We start from the raw sequence: 19,714 nt of genomic DNA, 5'->3' as shown, positions 1-19,714 counted from the left end.
TGCCGGCCCCGAACGAAGCCCCGCCCCACCCACGAAGCCGCACACCCGCGCTCGCCCCGCGCCCGCCCGGCAGCTGGGGACGCGAGCTGGGCGCCGGCTGGGGACCTGGGGAGAGGGCGGTCTCTAGGTCCCCAGAACCCAGAGACCAACGGGCACCTTGGGAGCACTGAGCGGGCGATGGAGAAGAAAAAAGGAGTGTCCGCGTGTATCGGTGGAGGCGTCCCCGCGGGTGCTGTGGGGGACGGAGGTGAGGGGGTCCCCGGGGCGCGGTGGGGGGCGGAGATGGGGGTCGACGGGGCGCAGTGGGCGTGCGGCACTTCTCAGCCTCAGCGCTGGTGCTGTTTGGGGGCAGGTCATTCATTTTTGTGGGGCTGCCCTGGGCGATTGCAGGATATTTAGCAGCATCTCTGGTTTCTGTCCACTAGATGGCAGTAGCTGCCCTCCAAGTTGGGGACAACCGAACCTCTGCGCATGTCCTATCCACTGGGGGACCGAATCGCCCTCGTTGTCTGCCAGGGCGATAGATGATAGGTAGATAGATAGATAGATAGATAGATAGATAGATAGATAGATAGATAGATAGATAGATAGATAGATAGATAATCGATATACATAATAGATGAATGATGGATAGATGATGGATAGTTAGGTATGTATTAAGAGATACACAGAGACAGATGATAGATAGATACACAGAGAGATTGACAAGAGACAGATACATAGATAGGTAGGTAGATAGGTAGATAGATGATAGAGGATATAGATGGATAGATAGATAGAGAGATGATAGGTGATAGATAAAGTCTCTAATGCTCGGTCAGGGTTTCTCAGCCTCAGCACTGCTGACATCTGGGGCTGGGTGACTCTCTGATACGGGGCGTCCTGTACTCTGTGGCGTGCGGAGCGGCATTCCTGGTCTCCACCCACCACGTGCCAGGAGCTCCCCTCGCCACCATGGGGACAAGCAAAATGATCCCTGACTAATACATAGCACATATATATAAACTAATACATACCTAGGTGTATGTAGATGTACATGTGTCTGTGTGTGTATATATATATATATATATATATATATATATATGGGGGGTTTTTTAATTATTTATTTATTTATTTGGCTGTGTTGGGCCTTCGTTTCTGCGCGAGGGCTTTCTCTAGTTGCGGCGAGCGGGGGCCCCTCTTCATCGCGGTGCGCGGGCCTCTCACCGTCGCGGCCCCTCCCGTTGCGGAGCACAGGCTCCGGACGCGCAGGCTCAGAGGCCACGGCTCACGGGCCCAGCCGCTCCGCGGCACGTGGGATCCTCCCGGACCGGGGCGCGAACCCGCGTCCCCCGCATCGGCAGGCGGACTCTCAACCACAGCGCCACCAGGGAAGCCCCCTAATGTATGTTTTGATGGCATCGTAATTTACTATTTTTTTCCCCTTAACCTTCTGTGCTGGGTGATCCCGCACAAGGCATCGGATGGTCGTGCAAACCAGGTCCCTGTGCACCAAGCCCCCCAGGTCCCCACCCTAACCCCCTCTTGGTTAACCCGTCAGAGGGCTGACCACCCACCAGCAAGCCCCTCCACAGTGAGTTCTGATTCTGCCCCAAACTTTACCCGTTTTGGGGGGGGGGGTCATTTCCTGATTGGTTGAACTTTACGTTTCCCTCAAATGTCTAGAGTTAGAGATAACTCTTCATATTCTTCTTCTTCTGTCTAATTGTAGGCATTTCAAGGAAATGTATAAGTTCAACCAGTCGGGAAACATCTTTATCACTGAATCACCTTCCCCCGGACAGTGACAATATTTAGCCGGAAAGGTCAGGATAGAGGCGTAAATACCTGTTTTCAAATTGCACAGCAGAAAAGGTGTCCAACTGCCCTCCCTCCAGCCGAGCTTGAGGCCCCCTTTACTGGTTCTCCTCTGTCGATGCTGGTGACACAGAGTTTTATCTGGATGAAGACATCAGAGAAGGTATCGCAAAGGCAAACTCGAAAACCATTTAATGAAGGATCCGCTGGGGTCAATCCCCCCCGAATCTCCAGAGCCAGCCCCGCGGACTCCTGTTCAGTTCAATGCACAAGCCAAGCGTCTTGCTTACAAAAATAGACGGTTGATCCTGGGCAAGTTCGAGGGCAGTTGTCAGCGTGGCCCTGAGGCTCCTCGACCACCGTCTCCGTCCTTCCCCGTCGCGTTAACACCCGACATCCGGCCGTCACGAAGAATCGACATCGGTCCGTTTCGGAGGAGGGACTGGTGTTGGAATCTCTCCTGTTTTCCCAGTGCTCTTCTGGGATCCTGTCTGCGATCCTCTCATTCTCCTTAGATGCTCCAGCTTCCATCTTTCTCAGGATTGTTGACAAGGAGGGGAGCAGGCTGACGGATGTCTCGATGGTTTTCGCCTTGGCTGTAGGAAGGTCCTGGTGGCAGACAGACTCCACGAGGTGACGAGGAGGGCAAGAAAGGAACGGTGGCTGGCACGGGACTCGCTGTAAACCAGCTCCGGAGCACCGTTGTGGCCTTCATCGGTGAGTCCCACAGCAGTAATCCTACACACCTCGTCCCCCTTCGGAACCCGCCCTGCACGTTTATTTACATCCATTCCTACCCTAGCGGTATTTTAACTGCACTAAGGAATCTCATTGGCATTACAGAATCGTATAGGTTTCCAAAGACACATCAGATGCTGGAAGAAAAAATAAATCAATGTCTTCGTGCGAGAGTTTCCAACAAGCCACCTGTTTTTAGCATGGATATTTTAAAACAGGCTCAAGTAAAGAGAATGACATAATGAACCCCTGTGTTCCCTTCACCCAGGCTCAAGCATTAGGAGCCATCGGCATCCTGGCAGCTTTCGTTCATCCGGTCCTCAAATACGCAGGCGCAAATGCACACACAAAGACGTGGGCGCCCGCACGTGTACACGTGTGTGGAGTGTGCCTATGTGGGTATGCACGCACGTATGTGTGTGCATGCTGGTATTTGCTCTCGTATTTTAAAGCAAGCATCAACCACCGTAGCACTCCGCCCAGGACTATTTTCCTTTACATCTTCAGCACTTTAGGATCTCTCGTAACAAAGCCAAAGCCCCATCATCCCACCCAGCCAATCCTGGATTCCGCCCCGCGCCCCGTTCGTGCTCTGCTGGCCCGGATCATGCCAGGAGCCCAGAACAGCATGCATGATTCTGCCGTCCTTGGAATTCCAGGGAGCCTGGTGGGAGGGTAATGGGACGGCTGGGCCGTGAGACGGGAGGGTCTCGGTCAGGCAGGGGTCTCAGGAGTCGGAGGGAGAAACCTGTCTGCCCAGCACATGGGGAGAAGTCAGGGATGTGGGTCTCTGCGTTCCTCCGTCTCCCACACCCTCCCAAGAGCTGAATCACAGAATCACATCTTGTTTTTTTCTCATGTCTATGTACATGCAAATGTGTTATCCTTGTAGGGGGGGCTTAAGAGGGGAACAGATTGAACGAGCGTGTGGGGAGAACACACACGTACACACACACACACACACACACACACACACACACACACCATTATTAAAAGGCCAAAAGAGGGGCAAATCCCACCCTGGGATTTCAGGTGATCTGACGGACCTCTCGGACAGGCTGACGGTCACCTGAAGTTCTGGATGGCAATTCCCAGCAATTCGAAAGACCCTGTCGGACTTCCTGATCTTCGGTGGAATTGGGGGCCCCTAGAATGCAGAAGTCATGGGGGCGTCGACAGCCCTGGATGGCTGAGTGGCCGCCAACCAAGGGCTGGCAGAGCCCTCTGTGCCCCACAGGCTGGAGGGGCATGGCATCCACCGGCGGAGGGTATTACTACCTACCCTGGCTTCCTCTGAATTCGAGCTGTGATGCTTAATCACAGAGCAGCAGAAAAACGTCCTGTGAGGGTCGTTTGAGGTTTCTCACAGCTCTGGAGCATCAGGCACTGGAGGCCCACGCCCAGACGTGGGTGCCACTGTCTCTCCAGCTCAGGGTTTCCGCCCCCGGACTTGTTGCTCACTCGACCTGGCTTTCTAGGGTTCGGCTTTGGGACAGTCGGGAAGAGTGGAGGGACGGCACGCCATCCATGGACCATCCAGGTACCTGACGCTTGCCCTTTTCTCGTCCCTTCCGCCCATGGGCTCAAGTCCTTCCTCAGGGGCATGTCCGGCTGTCCCTCTGAGGCCCCCGAGGGTGGCTCTCGGCTCCCTGTACACACAGGAACTGGCTCGGACACTGTCCTCTGTGGAGATGTCCCAGCTGCGTGGCCTGGGGTGGGGGAGGGTGAAGGGGCCCTCCAGGCTGCTCCTCCAAGCCGAGAGATTGGATCCCACAAAGCAGGTCCCACCCTGGGAGCCAGCGCCAGGCACCGGGCCCTCCTGCAGTCACCCAAGCAGGTGCCAGAGGCTCAGTCTCAGAATTTCAGAGTGTGTGTGTGTCTCCTGGGGCAGCCATCACAAATTCCCATAAAGTGGAGGGTAAAACCCCAGACAGACCTGCATCCTCCCCCATCCTGGAGACCAGACGTCTGAGGTCAAGGTGACCCAGGGCCGCGGTCCCCCCGGAGGCTCCAGGGGAGGCTCCTTCCCGCCCCTTCCAGCTTCTGGGGGCTCCAGACGTCCCTGGGCGCGTGGCCGCCTCCCTCCCGTCTCTGCCTCTGTCTTCCCGGGGCTTCTCCTCCGTGTCTGGGTCTCTCCTCTTCTGCCCCTTAGAAGGACGCTGTCGTTGGATGTAGGACCGCCCTCCTCCCGTAGGTCACGCTTTGCGGTTCCTAGCGGACACGGACTTTGAGAAGACGCCGTTCGCCCCCGTAGACGTAAGTCTGCTTCTCTTCCAATGTGACCGGGTGCTTCCAGAACATCAGCTCACAACCGCCACCCGCGTCTCTGACGTCATCTGCCTCACAGCCAAGCCCCCCCCGAGGCCCCTGAGCCCCCACCTGCCAGCCCCTCCGAGGTCTCACCTTACAGGCTGCAGGGCTGTTTTCCTTTCCCAAGGGAGCCCTGAACTCAGTTCTGTGCATCTCCTTGTGATGTGCCAAGCACCCACAAGTTTGTTCTCTCGGGCGAATCCCGGCCTCCCGGGAACCTGCTGGTGTAGCATCCTGGGCACCCCGGGGGCTGGGCCCCTTCCCTTCCCAAAGCGGCCCGGGTACTGGGGCTGGCACAGGTGTGTCCCAGGTGCTGAGAAGACCTGCTACGGGCTCGCGCGGTCGGGGCTCTCCCCCGGTCCTCGAAGGATCCCACGGGTCAGGCCAGGAGCCTCTCCAGACCCCCAGGACGACTTGCCGTGGCCCGGGGTCCTCAGCCGGGAGGCGGAGCCAGAGAACGGGCCTGAGGGGGCCCCGCGAGGTAAGCTGCACCCCGAGGCGGGTCAGGGAGATGCCGTCGTAGCTGCGAACACTCGGAATCTTGTCATCCGCCCAGAGGCCCCCGGTCCACACCTCCGGGACGGACGGCCTTCCGGTCTGGGGGCTGTGGCTCGGGGATATTTCAGGGGACCCTGATCCCCGACGGGCAGCCCCCGTGTTTGCTTGGCTCCGGGGGGCGGGGGGAGCAGGTGATGTCGCGGGGACCCATGGGCCCCCAGAGCACGTGCCCCACGGGGCCAAACCGCAGTGCCCGCAGGGACCACGGGGCGATTGCCCGCGGGGCGGGGGAAGGACCCCGCCGCGCTCTCCCGGCTGCCCCTCCGCCGGCCCCGAGGGGCGCCCGGCTCAGAACACGCTCTCCTGCCGCCGGAGGCCGGGCCGGCCGGCCGCGTCCAGCCCCTCCACGGAGCGCGCGGACAGCGTGCGTCCGGAGCCGAGGCTCTCGAGCTGCCCCGCGGGGCCGCCGGGGCTCAGGGGCCTGTAGCCCAGGTAGTGCCGCATGTGCAGCTGGAACTCGCCCGAGGCGAAGTAGTAGACGAAGGGGTCCAGGCAGTTGTTGAGGCAGCTGAGGCAGAGCGTGAGCTTGTACACGTGGTAGTAGCTGCGGCCGAAGAAGAGCCGGCTGACCACGTGCACCAGCAGCGCGAAGTTGTTGGGCGCGAAGCACGTGACGAAGGCCAGGAGCACCACGGCCGCGAGGCACACGGCGCGCCGCCTGCGGGCCTCGCCGCGGCGGTCGGCCGAGCGCAGCAGCGTGAGGATGGTGGCCGTGTAGCAGGCCACGGTGACCACGAAGGGCACGAGGAAGAGCACGAGGAAGAGCGTGAAGAGGAAGGCGGCCCACATGGCCACGCTGGGGAGCATGGTGGACTTGAGGACGTCGAAGCACGTGACGATGCCCAGCACCTCCACGGCGTAGGTGAGGTCCGTGCGGGCCAGCGGCGACAGGGCGGCCAGCAGCAGGAGCCAGGCGCCCGCGCACGCGGCCACGGCGTAGCGGCGGCAGCGCCAGCGGGCGGCCGCCAGCGGGTACACGACGCCCAGGAAGCGGTCCACGCTGATGCACGTCATGGTGAGGATGGAGGAGTACATGTTCGCGTAGAAGGCCACGGTCACCACGTTGCAGAGCCGCTCGCCGAACACCCAGTGGTTGCCGTTGCAGTGGTAGTAGATCTGGAAGGGCAGCACGCAGGCCAGCATGAGGTCCGTGACACTCAGGTTAATCATGAAGATGACCGAGGGCGTCTTGGGCCCGATGTGCCGGCACAGCACCCACAGGGAGAACAGGTTGCCGGGGATGCTGACCAGCGCCACCAGCGAGTACACCACCGGCAGGGCCACGGCGATGGCCGGGTCCCGCAGCATCAGGAGCGTGGCGTTGTCCGGCCGCGTCAGGTTCATGTCCATCCTGGAGCCGGGCGCTTGGGGGCCGACCTGCAAGGGAAAAGGGGCGCCGGGGGTGAGGGGGGCGGACGACGGGGTCTGCTCGCACAGGGGCGGAGAGACGGGAGGGTCCCCGGCGCCCCCGGGGCGGGCACTTCCCGTTTCCTCCTCTGCTGACCCTCCCTCCAGCTGTATCCCAGACCCGAGAGATGCTAAGTCCTCGAGGGCTGCGTCACCCGCAAAAGCTCCAGGGAGCCATTTGAAAACACCCACCGCCGGCTGCCCGGCTCCTGACCCAGCATGGGGGTCACAGACCTGCCCCTCCGTCCTGCACTGGGTGGGGGGGTGGGGGGAAAGGCCCCGCCCCGGGACGTGGAGATCCGTGTCTTGTCCCTGCAGGCAGCAGGTGGCAAGTCTGCTGGGGCCAGAGGGCGCAGGACTTCCTGTAACTGCCCACAGCCCGGCTGCACCTGGGTGACTGCACTCCTGCCCCTCCCCTGGCAAGTCCCTTCCTTCCTGCGGCTTGGAAGCATGGGGGACGTTGCTGTGAGGCACGGTGCGGAGGCTGCAATGCTGGGGCCGGTAGGCTGCTGGGCAGTGAGGCCGAGGTACAAGGTTACAAAGTTACCAAGGGAATGACTCTATTTCCAACCTGCAAAGCAGCTTCCCTCGGATGCTCTGAGCCCCGATTTCTTCACTGGCACACAGTGAAGCCAGGGTCCCCCCGCCCCGGGGCTGTGCTGGGTATCGCAGGCTGCCCTCCCGGACCACACGGGTGGGCTGTGCTGCTGGCGTCGTGGTCCCACCAGGATAGTAACTGTCACCCTGTGCCTGGCCTCCTGCCTTTGGCCCATAACAGCTCATCACCGCAACACCGCAGCTCCACTCCCTTCCACATTCGGGACCCCGATCCCAGAGCACCCATTGTGGCTGCTCCTTTGGGGCCGGGGGGGTGATGTCGGGGCCCCTGAGACATCCATCATTCCCATGTCCTCCCTCCCTCCCTCCCCGGTGATGTCACAATAATGCTCTTATTGTGACATCACCAGTAGCACCATCAGGACATGAAGATAGAAAAGGGGCTTGGAGATGTGCTGGTGACACGTTCCCAAATTGCAAAGGGGAGTGGATCCCCGGCTCCGGCCCCGATGGGGGCTCCTGGGGGTCCCCTTCAGACCACACAGAGCATCCTCTGCTCGTCCCCCAGTGGCCCCACAGAGGAGCCTCCCCCGGGCTGGTCCCAGCCGAGGGACCCGGGGACCACGGTTGGAGGAAGCGGTGTTTGTCCTGAAAGCACCTGCTTCCAGATACCACGTCCCCGCCATCCCCGCCGGACGTGGCTTTGGAACCCCGGCGGCCTCCTTGCCTGCTGGGAAGCGCACAGCAATACAGGAGCCCTCGGAGAGGCCCAGGTACCTCGTGGGACCGCCAGTCCATCCTGCTGCGAACCATGGGGAAGATGGAACGGCTGATGGGCAGGTGTGTGACATCTTTGTTCTTGTCTCGACGCCCCCCACACCCCAGTGAGCTCCCAGCGCTTTTCCCAAGCATAGGACGGGCTCTTTGTGGGCAAAGGAGGATGCAACTGGGATATGTATTACGGGAGTGGGGGAAGCTGCCCAGCAGGTCACGGTCTTAAGAGCAGATGCTGAGGTTTCCCGGAGCAGAAGGAATTCTGAGTCCAGACAGCAGAGTCAGCTGCTGCCTGGGTCTCTAGCCCCGCCCCCTGCCCTGCGGATCTCAGACTCACCAGCCCCACAACCAGTGAGAGCCAATCCCTCGAGATAAATGTCTTTATGTATATGTTGTATTTTACATTTGTAGGTACGTATATGTGCAGATATAGGCGCGTGTGTGTGTATACACGTGTACACTTATGTATATATATATATATCCTCTTGCATACAGTTGTATGTATGGGTGTGTATATACGTGTGTCTGTGTATGTACACACGTATCCGGTCGTATATATATCATATTGCATGTATACATACGTGTATATACACGTACACACCCTATTACCTGTATACAGTGGGTTGGCCAAAAAGTTTGTACGGGCTTCTCCATAAGGTCTTATGGAAAAACCGAAAGAAACTTTTTGGCCAATCCAATATATGTGTGTGTGTGTGTGTGTATACACACACAGATATATATCCTATGGCATATCCATGCATGTGTATGTATATATATACACGTATATTCAATTGCACAAGTATGTGTATACAATTTATGTGTATATATGTAAACATAAACATGTATGTAAATGCAATAGGGTATATATATGCCATAGGTTATATATGTGTGTGTGTGTACGCACGTGTATATATATATATATATATATATGCATGTCCTAGGATGTCTATGTATAGATATACGCACACTTCTATGCAGTAGTACATGTGTACACATATATGTGCGTGCAATTGAAGATACGTGTGTATATATACATACTTCTAGCTCTCCATCTTTTGGTATCTATTCCTCCGGAGAAGCCTGATGATACAGGGCCGATGGTCCTGAGGGCCCCCCTGGGGCTGGGGGACCATGACTCGATGCTCGTTACCTTTTTGCTGGCCCTCGTGTTAAGAGATAGTGGGTTTGCATTTCCAGACCCTTCCATAGAGCGCTCGGGATAACAGAGGTGGGAGGTCCCTGCCCACGGCGACACCTCCCACCGGGTCCTCACGCCGTGCTTTATCAGGAACGTTAAAACCAAAACCAGTTGGGAACCAGTGGCTGCGTCTCCTGCCCACGTTCATGGCGTGAAAGCTCCTGCTCTTGGCCTGGAGCCGCTGGGGAGCCCCAAGCCTGCCCTTCAGAGCTCACGGAACAGAGTCTGGAGCCAGAGCCCCAGAGCCCTGGGCTGGCCACCCGTGCCGACGCCAGGCCCCAACATGCCGGGTTGCTCCTGCAGATATGGACATGACTGAGGTGTGGGCAGATGCCCTGGACCTGGTCTGGAAATGTAAACCGTCTGGAGCCAGTGGGCTCTGAGCTGCTGGAACTTGAACCGCTGGCACTTGGACCTTGCACTGCTGAACTTCTGTTTTTCCCGCTGATCTTCTCCCCGCCCCCCGCCCCCGTGACAGAGAAGTCTGCCCAGCTGTGCACACACCCCACTCCTGACTGCCAGCCCCCGAGACCCGCAGAGAGGGAGGGCCCGGGCCCCCGGCGGGGACAAAGGATCCCTGGGGTTGCCTACAGCCCGCCTTGTGGCACAGTGGGTCCCCGTCTCACTTTCTTTCTAATTTCTTATGCAAATGCAAACCAAAGGCAGCTCAGAGTTCAGTTCTGTCGGTTTTCAAAGTCTGGGTGACGGCTTTGCTGCCGTATTGGCCTGGATGATACCGGATTTCTCTTTCTTTGAATGCTGGACAAAAGAGCTTTAACGCTTAAAGTAGGAAAAACAACAACAGAAATACCTCAACATAACGAACAAACAAACACAAAAGAAAGAAAGAGAAGCACGGCGTGTGTCTTTTCTCACTTTCAAAAATAGCACCCAAGTTGGGCCACCTGACCTGGAGTCCACGTGGTGGCGACAGCCGGTGGGGGTCAAGGACAAGGCTTAAGGGTGCTGTAAGGGACCCTTAGGTGTGCTGTTGAGCTGAGGATCTGCCCAGGATGCCGCGTTCTTGTACGGGGCCGTCTGCAAGCCAGCAAGAGGGTCCTCACCAGACTGTGACCCTGTTGGCACCTTGATCCCAGACATGCAGCCTCCAGGACTGGGAGAAACAAATGCCTGTTGTTTAAGCCGCCCCGCCTGGGATATTCTGTGATGGCTGCCTGACCTGACCCAGACAGACATTATCCTGATGGCCTCAGCCCATGGCTGCAGACACCTCAGCACCACGTGAGCTGTTGTGGTGATACAGCAGTGGTCACAGGTGTGTATTCCCTGCACCGCGCCTCACAGGACCCTGCATCTGGCTCTTAGGTCTCACTGATGGATTCACCCGGTTTTCGACTGACTCCTCTTGAATCCAGAGTTTCCTTCTGGCTCAGTTCACCTGGAGAAGCCCTTCGCCTCTGAGGGTTTGGGACTCGGAAACCAGAGCTGCAAGCTTGTGCAAACGGCACGTCACGTAAAAGCTGGCTGAGTCTTAGCCAGCCTGGGGGTCTTTCCCTGGAGCCCAGCGTACACCCCACGAGAGGAAACTCTGCCACCGGCTTCGGGTTTCGGGGTCTGGGTTTCTCACCGTACCTCTTACTTCTCTTCTCGAGATCCCGCCGAGGATGACCGCGTTGCTATTTTGCCGCTGGCCGAGGCTGTCCCTTCTGCATTTGACCGTGAGCGTGTACGATGCCGGGGCTCCTGAAATCAGGGCGTGGGGCTCAGCCGGGCATCAGGACCCAAGGACACCCACGGCTCCCATCCCCACTGCGGTTTGACTTGTCCTGACGTGGTCACAGGGGCGTCCATCCCCGGATGTCTGTTAGCAGGAAACGTGGTCCTGGAGCCACCGGCGAGGCCAGGACCCAGCCTTCGACTCTGACCTGATTGCAGCTCCCCTTTCGAGCCCTCCTGCCCCGGTCTCTCCTCCTCTGCAGGAGACGTGCCACCTGCGGTGAATGTGTGCGCGGCGAACTTCCGCAAACCCACTTAAAAATGGCCCGAGTTTCTCTTTGAGTGGAAGGCTTCCTGCTCCGCTGGTTTACGGCCAGGTGACGTCCTACGGTCATGGGGAGGGGTGCTGTGCCCTGCTCACAGCCACCCACCTCCACTTCATCCTCTGCTTCAGGAGGAAAAGGGAGCCGTACTTCTCGGGGTCCCCGCGGACGCTGCAGCGGGACCCACGGAAGGGAGAGATGCCGATCATTTACAGAGGTCCGGGGGTGACCGGGGAGGCTGCTGTGTGTCCCCGGGGGGGTGGGGGGGTGGTCTGAGAAGATGGACCATGGACAGAGCTTCAGACACAGAACCCCTCCCCCTCGAGTGGCATTCCGAGGGCGGGGCGGCATTTGGGGGGCCTTTTCCCACTTCTGCTGAAACAGTTATGAATGCCACCCCCACACACACACACCGGGATCTGATCTGTCCTAACCTCCAGGTGGGAGCTTCAAAAGAGTGTGAATTTGCATAACACGCGGCTGCCCTGCATGGGTTGCAGAAAACCCATGTGGGTGTCAGGAGGCTCCGGCCACCATCTGCAGCCCTGGAGCTGCTGCCTCCCAGCCCCGCCGTGGGCCCCCCCCTCCGTGCTTTCACCTGTACCGTCTCAGGGGAGGGCAGGCAGCCCCCCTGGGGCTCCGGAGCCCCAGCCTGCCGCGGGCTGCATAGATCACGGCTGATTAATAAAGAAATCACCTCTAACAGATGCCGGCTTCTCTGAAACCCATGGCGTTTGTGGTTTGGACCTGGAGGAGGTTTGGGCGGTGGCGGGATGGAAATTTTGTGACACGAGCAACAAACAGCCGCTGGTGGCCGCCAGATGCTCCCCGGGCGCTGGGCGAGCAGAGGTGGCTCTTGCAAAAGGCACCGGGCACGGGGCTGCCCGAAGCAGGCGGCTTGGAGGCGGCGGGCGGGAAGTTCTGGCCTGTTCTCTGCAGGAAACCGCAGGCAGTTCTGAGACACACACTCAGCTGCGTCTCAGGTGTCCAGGGCTCCCGTGCATCCCCCCCCCCTCCAGGCCCCCATCCCCTGTCTTGGTCTCTTTTTTCTTAATAGTCTTATTGAGCTGTAAGTTACATATCATCAAGTTCCCCCATTTATAATGGACACTTCAGGGCTTCCCTGGTGGCGCAGTGGTGAAGGATCCGCCTGCCAACGCAGGGGACACGGGTTCGAGCCCTGGTCCGGGAAGATCCCACGTGCCGCGGAGCAACTAAGCCCGTGCGCCACAGCTACTGAGCCTGCGCTCTAGAGCCCGCGAGCCACAACTACTGAGCCCGCGAGCCACAACTACTGAAGCCCGCGCGCCTAGAGCCCGTGCTCCACAACAAGACAAGCCACCACAATGAGAAGCCCGCGCACCGCAAGGAAGAGGACCTCCCGCTCGCCCCAACTAGAGAAAGCCCGCGCACGGCAACGGAGACCCAACGCAGCCACAACTAATTAAACAAATTTTTTAAAATGCACACTGCAGCAGTTTTTCATACATTTGCAGGCGTGCACCCACCCCCGTCACGTGATCCCAGGACATTTCCATCGTCTCGAAAACACACCTCGCTCACCGCGGCCGTCACCCCAGCGCACACGGATACAGCTTAACAAATTAAGTTCGAATTCACGGGTCGTACGCGCGGCCATGTTTAAAGCGGACCATTCGGCGTCACGGAGCACGTGCACGAGGTTTTGGGACCCTCGCCTCTACCTGTTTCTAGAAAGTGTTCATTATCTCCAAAGGAGACCCCGGCCGTCCCCATTCAGAGTCACGCCCTATCTCCCTCCCCCAGCCCTTAATCCGCCTTCTGTGTCTGTGGGTTTGCCTGTTCCGGACGTTTCCTATCAATGGAATCGCACACTGTGTGTCCTTCTGTGTCAGGCTTCCCTCACTGCGCATCCTGTGTTCGAGGTCCGTCCACGCGGTCGCCTGCGTCAGAGCCTCACTCTTTCCATGGCGGAGTCATATTCACTGTGTGCGTGGCCCCCACGCTGTGTCTCCATCCATCCACCCGTCCGTCCATCCATCCATGGACACTTGGGTTTCCACTTTTTGTTTGTTGTGAGCCAAGCTGCTTATCACTCACCCCCAGCCTGGGACCCCCCCCCGACGTGATGTTTGGAGACGTGAGTACGCTTGTCCTTCCGTCTCTGTTGAGGTGGGTCTTAACTCAGGTGGGGAGGAGAAAAGCACCCTTGAGTCAAAGGGATGAGTGCTGTTTGGGGACCGCCCCCCGCCCGATATCCTTTCAACCGTCACAGCCGGTGTTTCCCGAGCGCTGGGGCTAAACTCACAGCGGCGGGGACTGGAGGGCCTGGACCCTGGGAAGCCAGGGCGACCTGACCCCTGTGCAGTGTGGACTGGCCTTCCATCTGGGTCTCTTGGGTTTCTGTGCAACCCAGGTTGTGGTGCTTTGCTACGGCAGCCCTGGGAGCCTCAGCCCCGAAGCGTTCAAGGGCCACTGCTTCAGAGAGCTGGTGATGTCGGAGCCTCCAAATGGATGGTGCCTTGGGGTATGTAGAATATGCGCTCCTGAGATACACATGGGCTGAGCAGCCCTGCCCGGCTGACCACTGCAGGGGTCGGGGTGCCTCTCGTACCCGGGACAGCTCCCACCCCACAGCTTTTGTTCAACAGACTCAGGATGACGGAGCCACGCTGCCCTAACAGCTGACTGACAGGGGAGGCGCTGGGGAAACGAATGGCATGGGGTCTCCCCACCCAAACACTCAAGTGTCCTCACGTGTCACCTCGGGGATATAGACTCATCCTCTGAGGGTTGCCGTGGTACCAAGTGCCCCAGTGGTGGTCAAGCATGTCGTAAACTGGGGTGTGTCCATAAATAGTAACTGGGTCAGTAACTGGAGGGTGTCCTGGGTTGTCCTAACAAAGGACCACAAGCTGGGGGGCTTAAAACAGGAATTCATCCTCCCCCGTCCTGGGGACCAGACGTCTGAGGTCAGGGTGTCCCAGGGCCGCGCTCCCTCCGGAGGCTCCAGGGGAGGGTCCTTCCTGCCCCTTCCAGCTTCTGGGGGCTCCAGGTGTCCCTGGGCTCGGGGCCGCCTCCCTCCCATCTCTGCCTCTGTCTTCCCGGGGCTTCTCCCCTGTGTCTGTGTCTCTGCTCTTCTGTCTCCTAGAAGGACCCTGTCACTGGATGTAGGGCCACCCTCCTCCAGGAGGACCTCATCTCAGACCCTTCATTTCATCACATCTGCAAAGACCCTGTTTCCAAACAAATCGCATTCATAGGCTCTGGAGGCCAGGACGTGGATATGTTTTTTGCAGATCCCCACTCAGCCAACTTCAGACATCAAGGAGATTATTTCTAGGAGCTCTTTGATCTCAGTGCATCCCGGGGTGAGGGTTCCACTTTTAGCCACATCCGCTCCAGCACCAAGGCTGAGGCATGTTTTTGGAGAGAAGACACCCTCCGCCCACCTGGGGCACCCATGCTGCAGAGGTGGAGGAAACACAAGGTTGGTCTGGAATCTAACCATCACGCCCAGAAATTCTGGCCATTCCCTCAAGGGTCGGAACGCCAGGAAGGCTGTGCGCCCTCACCACCAGCCTTGTGTGGAAGACCCCCTTCTTGCCCGCGACCCCAGGACCTGGCTGATGTTCTGAAGCTGCCTGGCAGAGGAAGCTGCATTGGGTTTTCTGGTCGACCACGGGAAACTCACAGAAGACATAGGAAACTCTGTGGTTGTCGTGGGTGAACTCCGTCTCCCCCCAAGTTCATAGGTTGAAGTCCTAACTCCCCATAGGTCAGCGTGTGACTTTAGTTCCAAGGAGAGTCTTTGCAGATGTAATTAGTTAGATTTAGATGAGGTCCCACTGGAGCAGGGTGGGACCTGAGTCCACTATGACCGGGGTCCTTATAAAAAGGGGACATTTGGACACAAACACACAGAAGGAGGGAGACAGCCAGGTGGGAATGGATGCAGAGACGGAGGTGATGCTTCTGTAATCCAAGAAATGCCAAGGGTGGCCAGGAAAAACACCAGAAGTTGGGAGAGAGTCGTGGAATAGAGTCTCCCCAACAGCTTCCAGAAGGAATCAACCCTGCAGATGCCTTGACTTCAGACTCCAGGTCTCCAGAAAGGAGAGACGCTGAATCTGTGTTGTTGAAGCCCCCCAGTTGGAGGTGAATTTTTCCAGCAGCCCCAGGAGAAAAATGCACAAGGGAAAAGAGAAAGGATTGAGCCGACAGACTCCAGAAAGCCAAAGCAATGATGCTGCAAAATAAAAGAGAGGGAGGGATCTCAAAGAAAAGATGGAGCCTGAAAGGATGAGAACATAGGAAACAGAAAGACATGAAGACACAGCCGACAGCCTCGGGTGACGTCGGTAGCGGGAAGGAGGCATAGAAATAGTGAAAGATGTAAAAACTGCATGGCAAGCAACATCAACATATATTGATGTGACCTCCCCCCCTTTTTTGGCCAACACTCTCAGGGGGCGGGCATGTAAATGAGCTTTGCCGAAGCCCAGGATGAATGGAAGCTCCAGCCAACTTGGAGCCGCACCCAAGGACTAAAGAAATACTTCAGACTCTCTTCCTCAGGTCTCCTGCCACAGTGGGTGAGGTCTTCCCCCAGCACCCCTTATTCCAGAGACCCACAGTGCTGGGGGACACCCCCCAGGACCCAGACACAGCATCCCATCCAGCCCTGGTGGGGACAGGGGGACAGGTATATGTTTGTAGGCAGAGCCACACTGGCTCCAAGGAGAATTCAGCTTTGGGCCAACTTACTGGCATGGCCGGAATTTTAGACATGATCCCGTGGTTTCCTTTTCGGAAACCAAGACTGACCCACCATCCACATGCAAAAAAAAAAAAAAAAAAAAAGGAATCTAGACACAGACCTTGCTCCCTTCACAGTAATTAAATCGAAATGGACCACCGCAGACCTACATGTAGAACACAAAACTATAACACTTCTACAGCGTAATGCAGGAGGAAACCTACATGACCTTGGGCATGGCAATCTGAATATCTGATTGCATATTTCAGTCAGATATTTTTAGATACAACACCAAAGGCACAATCCATGAAAGAAATCATGGATAAGCTGGACTTTGTCAAAATTTAAAAACGTCTGCTCTGCAAATGACCTTGTCAAGAGAATAAGAAGACAAGCCATAGACAGGGAGAACATATTTGCAAAAGACATATCTGAAAAAAAAAAAAAAGACCAGAATCCACAATATACAAAGAGCTCTTAAAAATCAACAACAGGAAAAAGAAACAACCCAATGTAAAAATGGGCCAAAGACTCCACTTCATCAGAGACTATGTACAGATGGCAACGAGGCCCAGGAAAGGATGCTCCCTGTCGGACGCCTGTCAGGGAATTGTAAATTAACACCACGAGAACGAGATACTACCTGGCAGCTATCAGGATGACTAAGATCTGCAAACACCGCCACCACCCGCCAGTGAGGATCTGAGATGGGAACTCTCTTCCATGCTGGGCGTTATAAGAGGGTGCTTGCATCCCCTGTGGCCGTCTCTGCTCACTTGGAGGCAGGAACCGCACTTTCTTGAGGGGGACCTGATGCCTTCAAGCCTCCACACCCTCCAGGTTCCCCGTCCTTGTAGCCCCAAGACTCCCATTACCTCTGTTTCGCCCCTAAGGGGACGCTAGGTTCTGCCAGCTTCAAAGTGAGGACGGAGCAGCAGAGACGGGGCAGCTGTGGGCGACAGAGGACAGACGGGGCATCTGTCTCTCTGTGCTCTCAGCAGAACCCTCAGACCGCAGGGCGAGGACGCTCCCCGCCAAGCGCAAACACACAAGCAGGGCTCTTATCTCAGTCCCTGCGTTTATTTTCCCTTTGGTTACACAATCTGCACGCAGTCCATCACAGGCGATTTGCATATATGCCGCTGGCCGGCTACACTAACAGGTGATTTTCATCCACCTCCTGCACGTTCCAGCCGGGTGTTCTTGGCCTCCTGTGTCTTGCTCTCCGAGCTCTGGGCAACACCAAAGTAGCCAGAGACCACATTCTGCCCAAAGCAAAAAGCCTCTGCTTTCCTTTTGCATGACAATGGGGTTTTTTTGGTTTGTTTTGTTTCCATTTTCAAGCTGCACCTCTCAGCGGTCTCGGCTGAATCACACCTGCACATTTAGCCTCTGTCTGTGAGGCAGGAAGCAACCTGACGTGGATGCATTAATTAAGCGGTAACGAACGGCCGAGTGCCAGTCTGTACAGAAGAGAAAAGAGCTGGCCTGGGGGGTGTTGGCTGGGGCCCTGCTGGGAAATAGGAGTTTGCATGTGGCACGTATTGTGAGATTCGTTCGTGGGTGAACCAGAACTCCAGCTGTGTGAACAACGTGGAGAGACTTGCTTAACAGATCAGTAGAGATAGAGAGTCAGAGAGATAGACGGAGCTACAGAGAGGTGTACACCCTTGATTTACTAATAGCTCGCCTCTCTTTAAAGATGGTCACTCAAATGCCTTCTCTAGGTTACTGACTAGCCATACAACCGTTTCATCGTATTCAGGATGACTCCTTTCATCCAACTGCTATCAATGTGACCTGCCCAGGGGCCAAGGAGAAAACCTCTAAGGAACCTCTGAGAAGGGACCAAGGTACCGCTGCCATCTCGCCCCTGCCTGAACCCAAAGAGGGGCTCCATCCTTGGTGTCTCGATTCAGACCCCTGGTGACCAGAACCCCGAGGTGTGACATGTACTTCTTCCTGCTCTCGAGATGCTGTGGAAACCTCTCTCGGTAAAGGGGAAAAGCTCCCCTAAAATGCCGACAAGCACAGACACAGATGCCTGTCTTGGCGACTTTTCAGGAAGTGCTTGGTGGCCCCCTGCGAAAAGGATATTTTAAATGAAGTCGCCATAATAGGCCCTACTGGACAGTGAGGTGCATCAGACATGAAACTTCACAGACACGCCTCCCACTTGGGTTCCCTGCCCCCAAGCCCCCAGGCACAGGTGGAGAAGGCCAGAGATGGGTGTCTTCCGGGCTGCGCAGACCACACAGCAGAACCTACGAGGGTACCCGGCGAATCAGAGACGGCCTGGAGTGAGGGTCTCCAAGGAAGAAGCCCATCCCCCAGAGAGGGTCCAAGATGACCCATGGGGGCCTGAGAAGAACATTCCAGGGCTTTCAAGTTGAATTCTGGTTTTCATCTGGAACATAAGAAAGACATTGCCCTTTGCTGAGAATTAGCAAAGGTCCCAGCCAGGACATGAGCCGGAGGAAGGGGCGGCCTGAGTATCTTTGCTGATTGTGCAGAGCTTTGTCCTGGAAGCCACCCTGGAGGGGCCGAGATTCCCGGGGGCTGCATTGCTCTCACTGCCTTCTGTACCAAGGCCACAGACATCGTCCTTCCTGGACCTGCAGCCGGGGAATGGCGTGGAGAGCTCGGGCCACCGTTCCCTGAGCCCTCGGGCTGCGTCTCCCGTTCCTTGGAAAGAGTCGCCCTACATGCGTGCAAGCGTGTCCTCCTAGGCCCTTCCCCGGGAGACAAGCCCCTGCTGGTTTCCGTTTACAAGTGGGGAAACCGAGGCACGGAGGGGTGAAGGGCCCTGCAAGGGACCTGGACAGCTCCGTCCTGAGCTTAAGTCAGACACAAGGACGTTCCTGACGAGTGAAGAGTGAGGGAAGGGATGACACGAGGACGGTCTCCGTAGACGCAGAGCGCGTGGACAGATGGAGGCGTGACGGACAAATGGAAGGACGGCGGCGGCGTAGAAGGCGACCAGCCCTGGGCCTGTGACTTCGGACAAGTTAACCAGCCACCCCTCCTGTCTCCCCGCTGCAGCGGACCTGGTGTCCAGAACACCCTCACGTCCCCCCTGCAGTGAACCTGGTGTCCAGAACCCCCCCTCACTGCCCCCCTGCAGTGAACCTGGTGTCCAGAACCCCCCTCACTCCCCCCCCTGCAGTGAACCTGGTGTTCAGAACCCCCCTCACATCCCCCCCCTGCAGTGAACCTGGTGTTCAGAACCCCCCTCACATCCCCCCCTGCAGCGAACCTGGTGTTCAGAACCCCCCTCACATCCCCCCCCTGCAGCGAACCTGGTGTCCAGAACCCCCCTCACATCCCCCCCTGCAGCAAACCTGGTGTCCAGAACCCCCCCTCACTGCCCCCCTGCAGTGAACCTGGTGTCCAGAACCCCCCTCACTCCCCCCCTGCAGTGAACCTGGTGTTCAGAACCCCCCTCACATCCCCCCCCTGCAGTGAACCTGGTGTTCAGAACCCCCCTCACATCCCCCCCCTGCAGTGAACCTGGTGTTCAGAACCCCCCTCACATCCCCCCCTGCAGCGAACCTGGTGTTCAGAACCCCCCTCACATCCCCCCCCTGCAGTGAACCTGGTGTCCAGAACCCCCCCCACGTCCCCCCTGCAGTGAAC

The 19,714-nt window shown here is 57.5% G+C and overlaps 1 protein-coding gene and 1 long non-coding RNA gene across 11 annotated transcripts in view; one reads left to right on the top strand and one right to left on the bottom strand.

Moving 5' to 3' along the window:
* The first annotated feature begins 20 nt into the window (after positions 1 to 20).
* Positions 21 to 19,714, top strand: part of LOC136793403 (uncharacterized) — a 341,429-nt gene continuing 321,735 nt past the window's right edge. For 3 of the 10 annotated variants that reach the window (XR_010838608.1, XR_010838610.1, XR_010838609.1), the window contains exons 1-5: positions 21 to 247; positions 1,712 to 2,514; positions 4,014 to 4,075; positions 4,730 to 8,208; positions 13,736 to 13,846. This is a non-coding gene — a long non-coding RNA (uncharacterized lncRNA). Of the gene's footprint in view, positions 248 to 1,711; positions 2,515 to 4,013; positions 4,076 to 4,729; positions 8,209 to 9,186; positions 12,046 to 13,735; positions 13,847 to 14,470; positions 19,217 to 19,714 lie in introns of those variants that run through there. The other 7 variants (XR_010838607.1, XR_010838611.1, XR_010838605.1 and 4 more) reach the window with 7 other exon arrangements.
* P2RY8 (P2Y receptor family member 8) overlaps positions 5,248 to 19,714 on the bottom strand; it is a 40,761-nt gene continuing 26,294 nt past the window's right edge. The window contains exon 2 of the mRNA XM_059050688.2: positions 5,248 to 6,780. Within this exon, the coding sequence (XP_058906671.1) occupies positions 5,692 to 6,753 (1,062 nt within the window). The 5' untranslated portion in view covers positions 6,754 to 6,780 and the 3' untranslated portion in view covers positions 5,248 to 5,691. The remainder of the gene's footprint in view (positions 6,781 to 19,714) is intronic.

The sequence above is a fragment of the Kogia breviceps genome, chromosome X (assembly GCF_026419965.1).
Source record: "Kogia breviceps isolate mKogBre1 chromosome X, mKogBre1 haplotype 1, whole genome shotgun sequence".
Classification (NCBI taxonomy): Eukaryota; Metazoa; Chordata; class Mammalia; order Artiodactyla; family Physeteridae; genus Kogia; species Kogia breviceps.
This window is presented reverse-complemented; position numbering and strand designations above follow the sequence as displayed.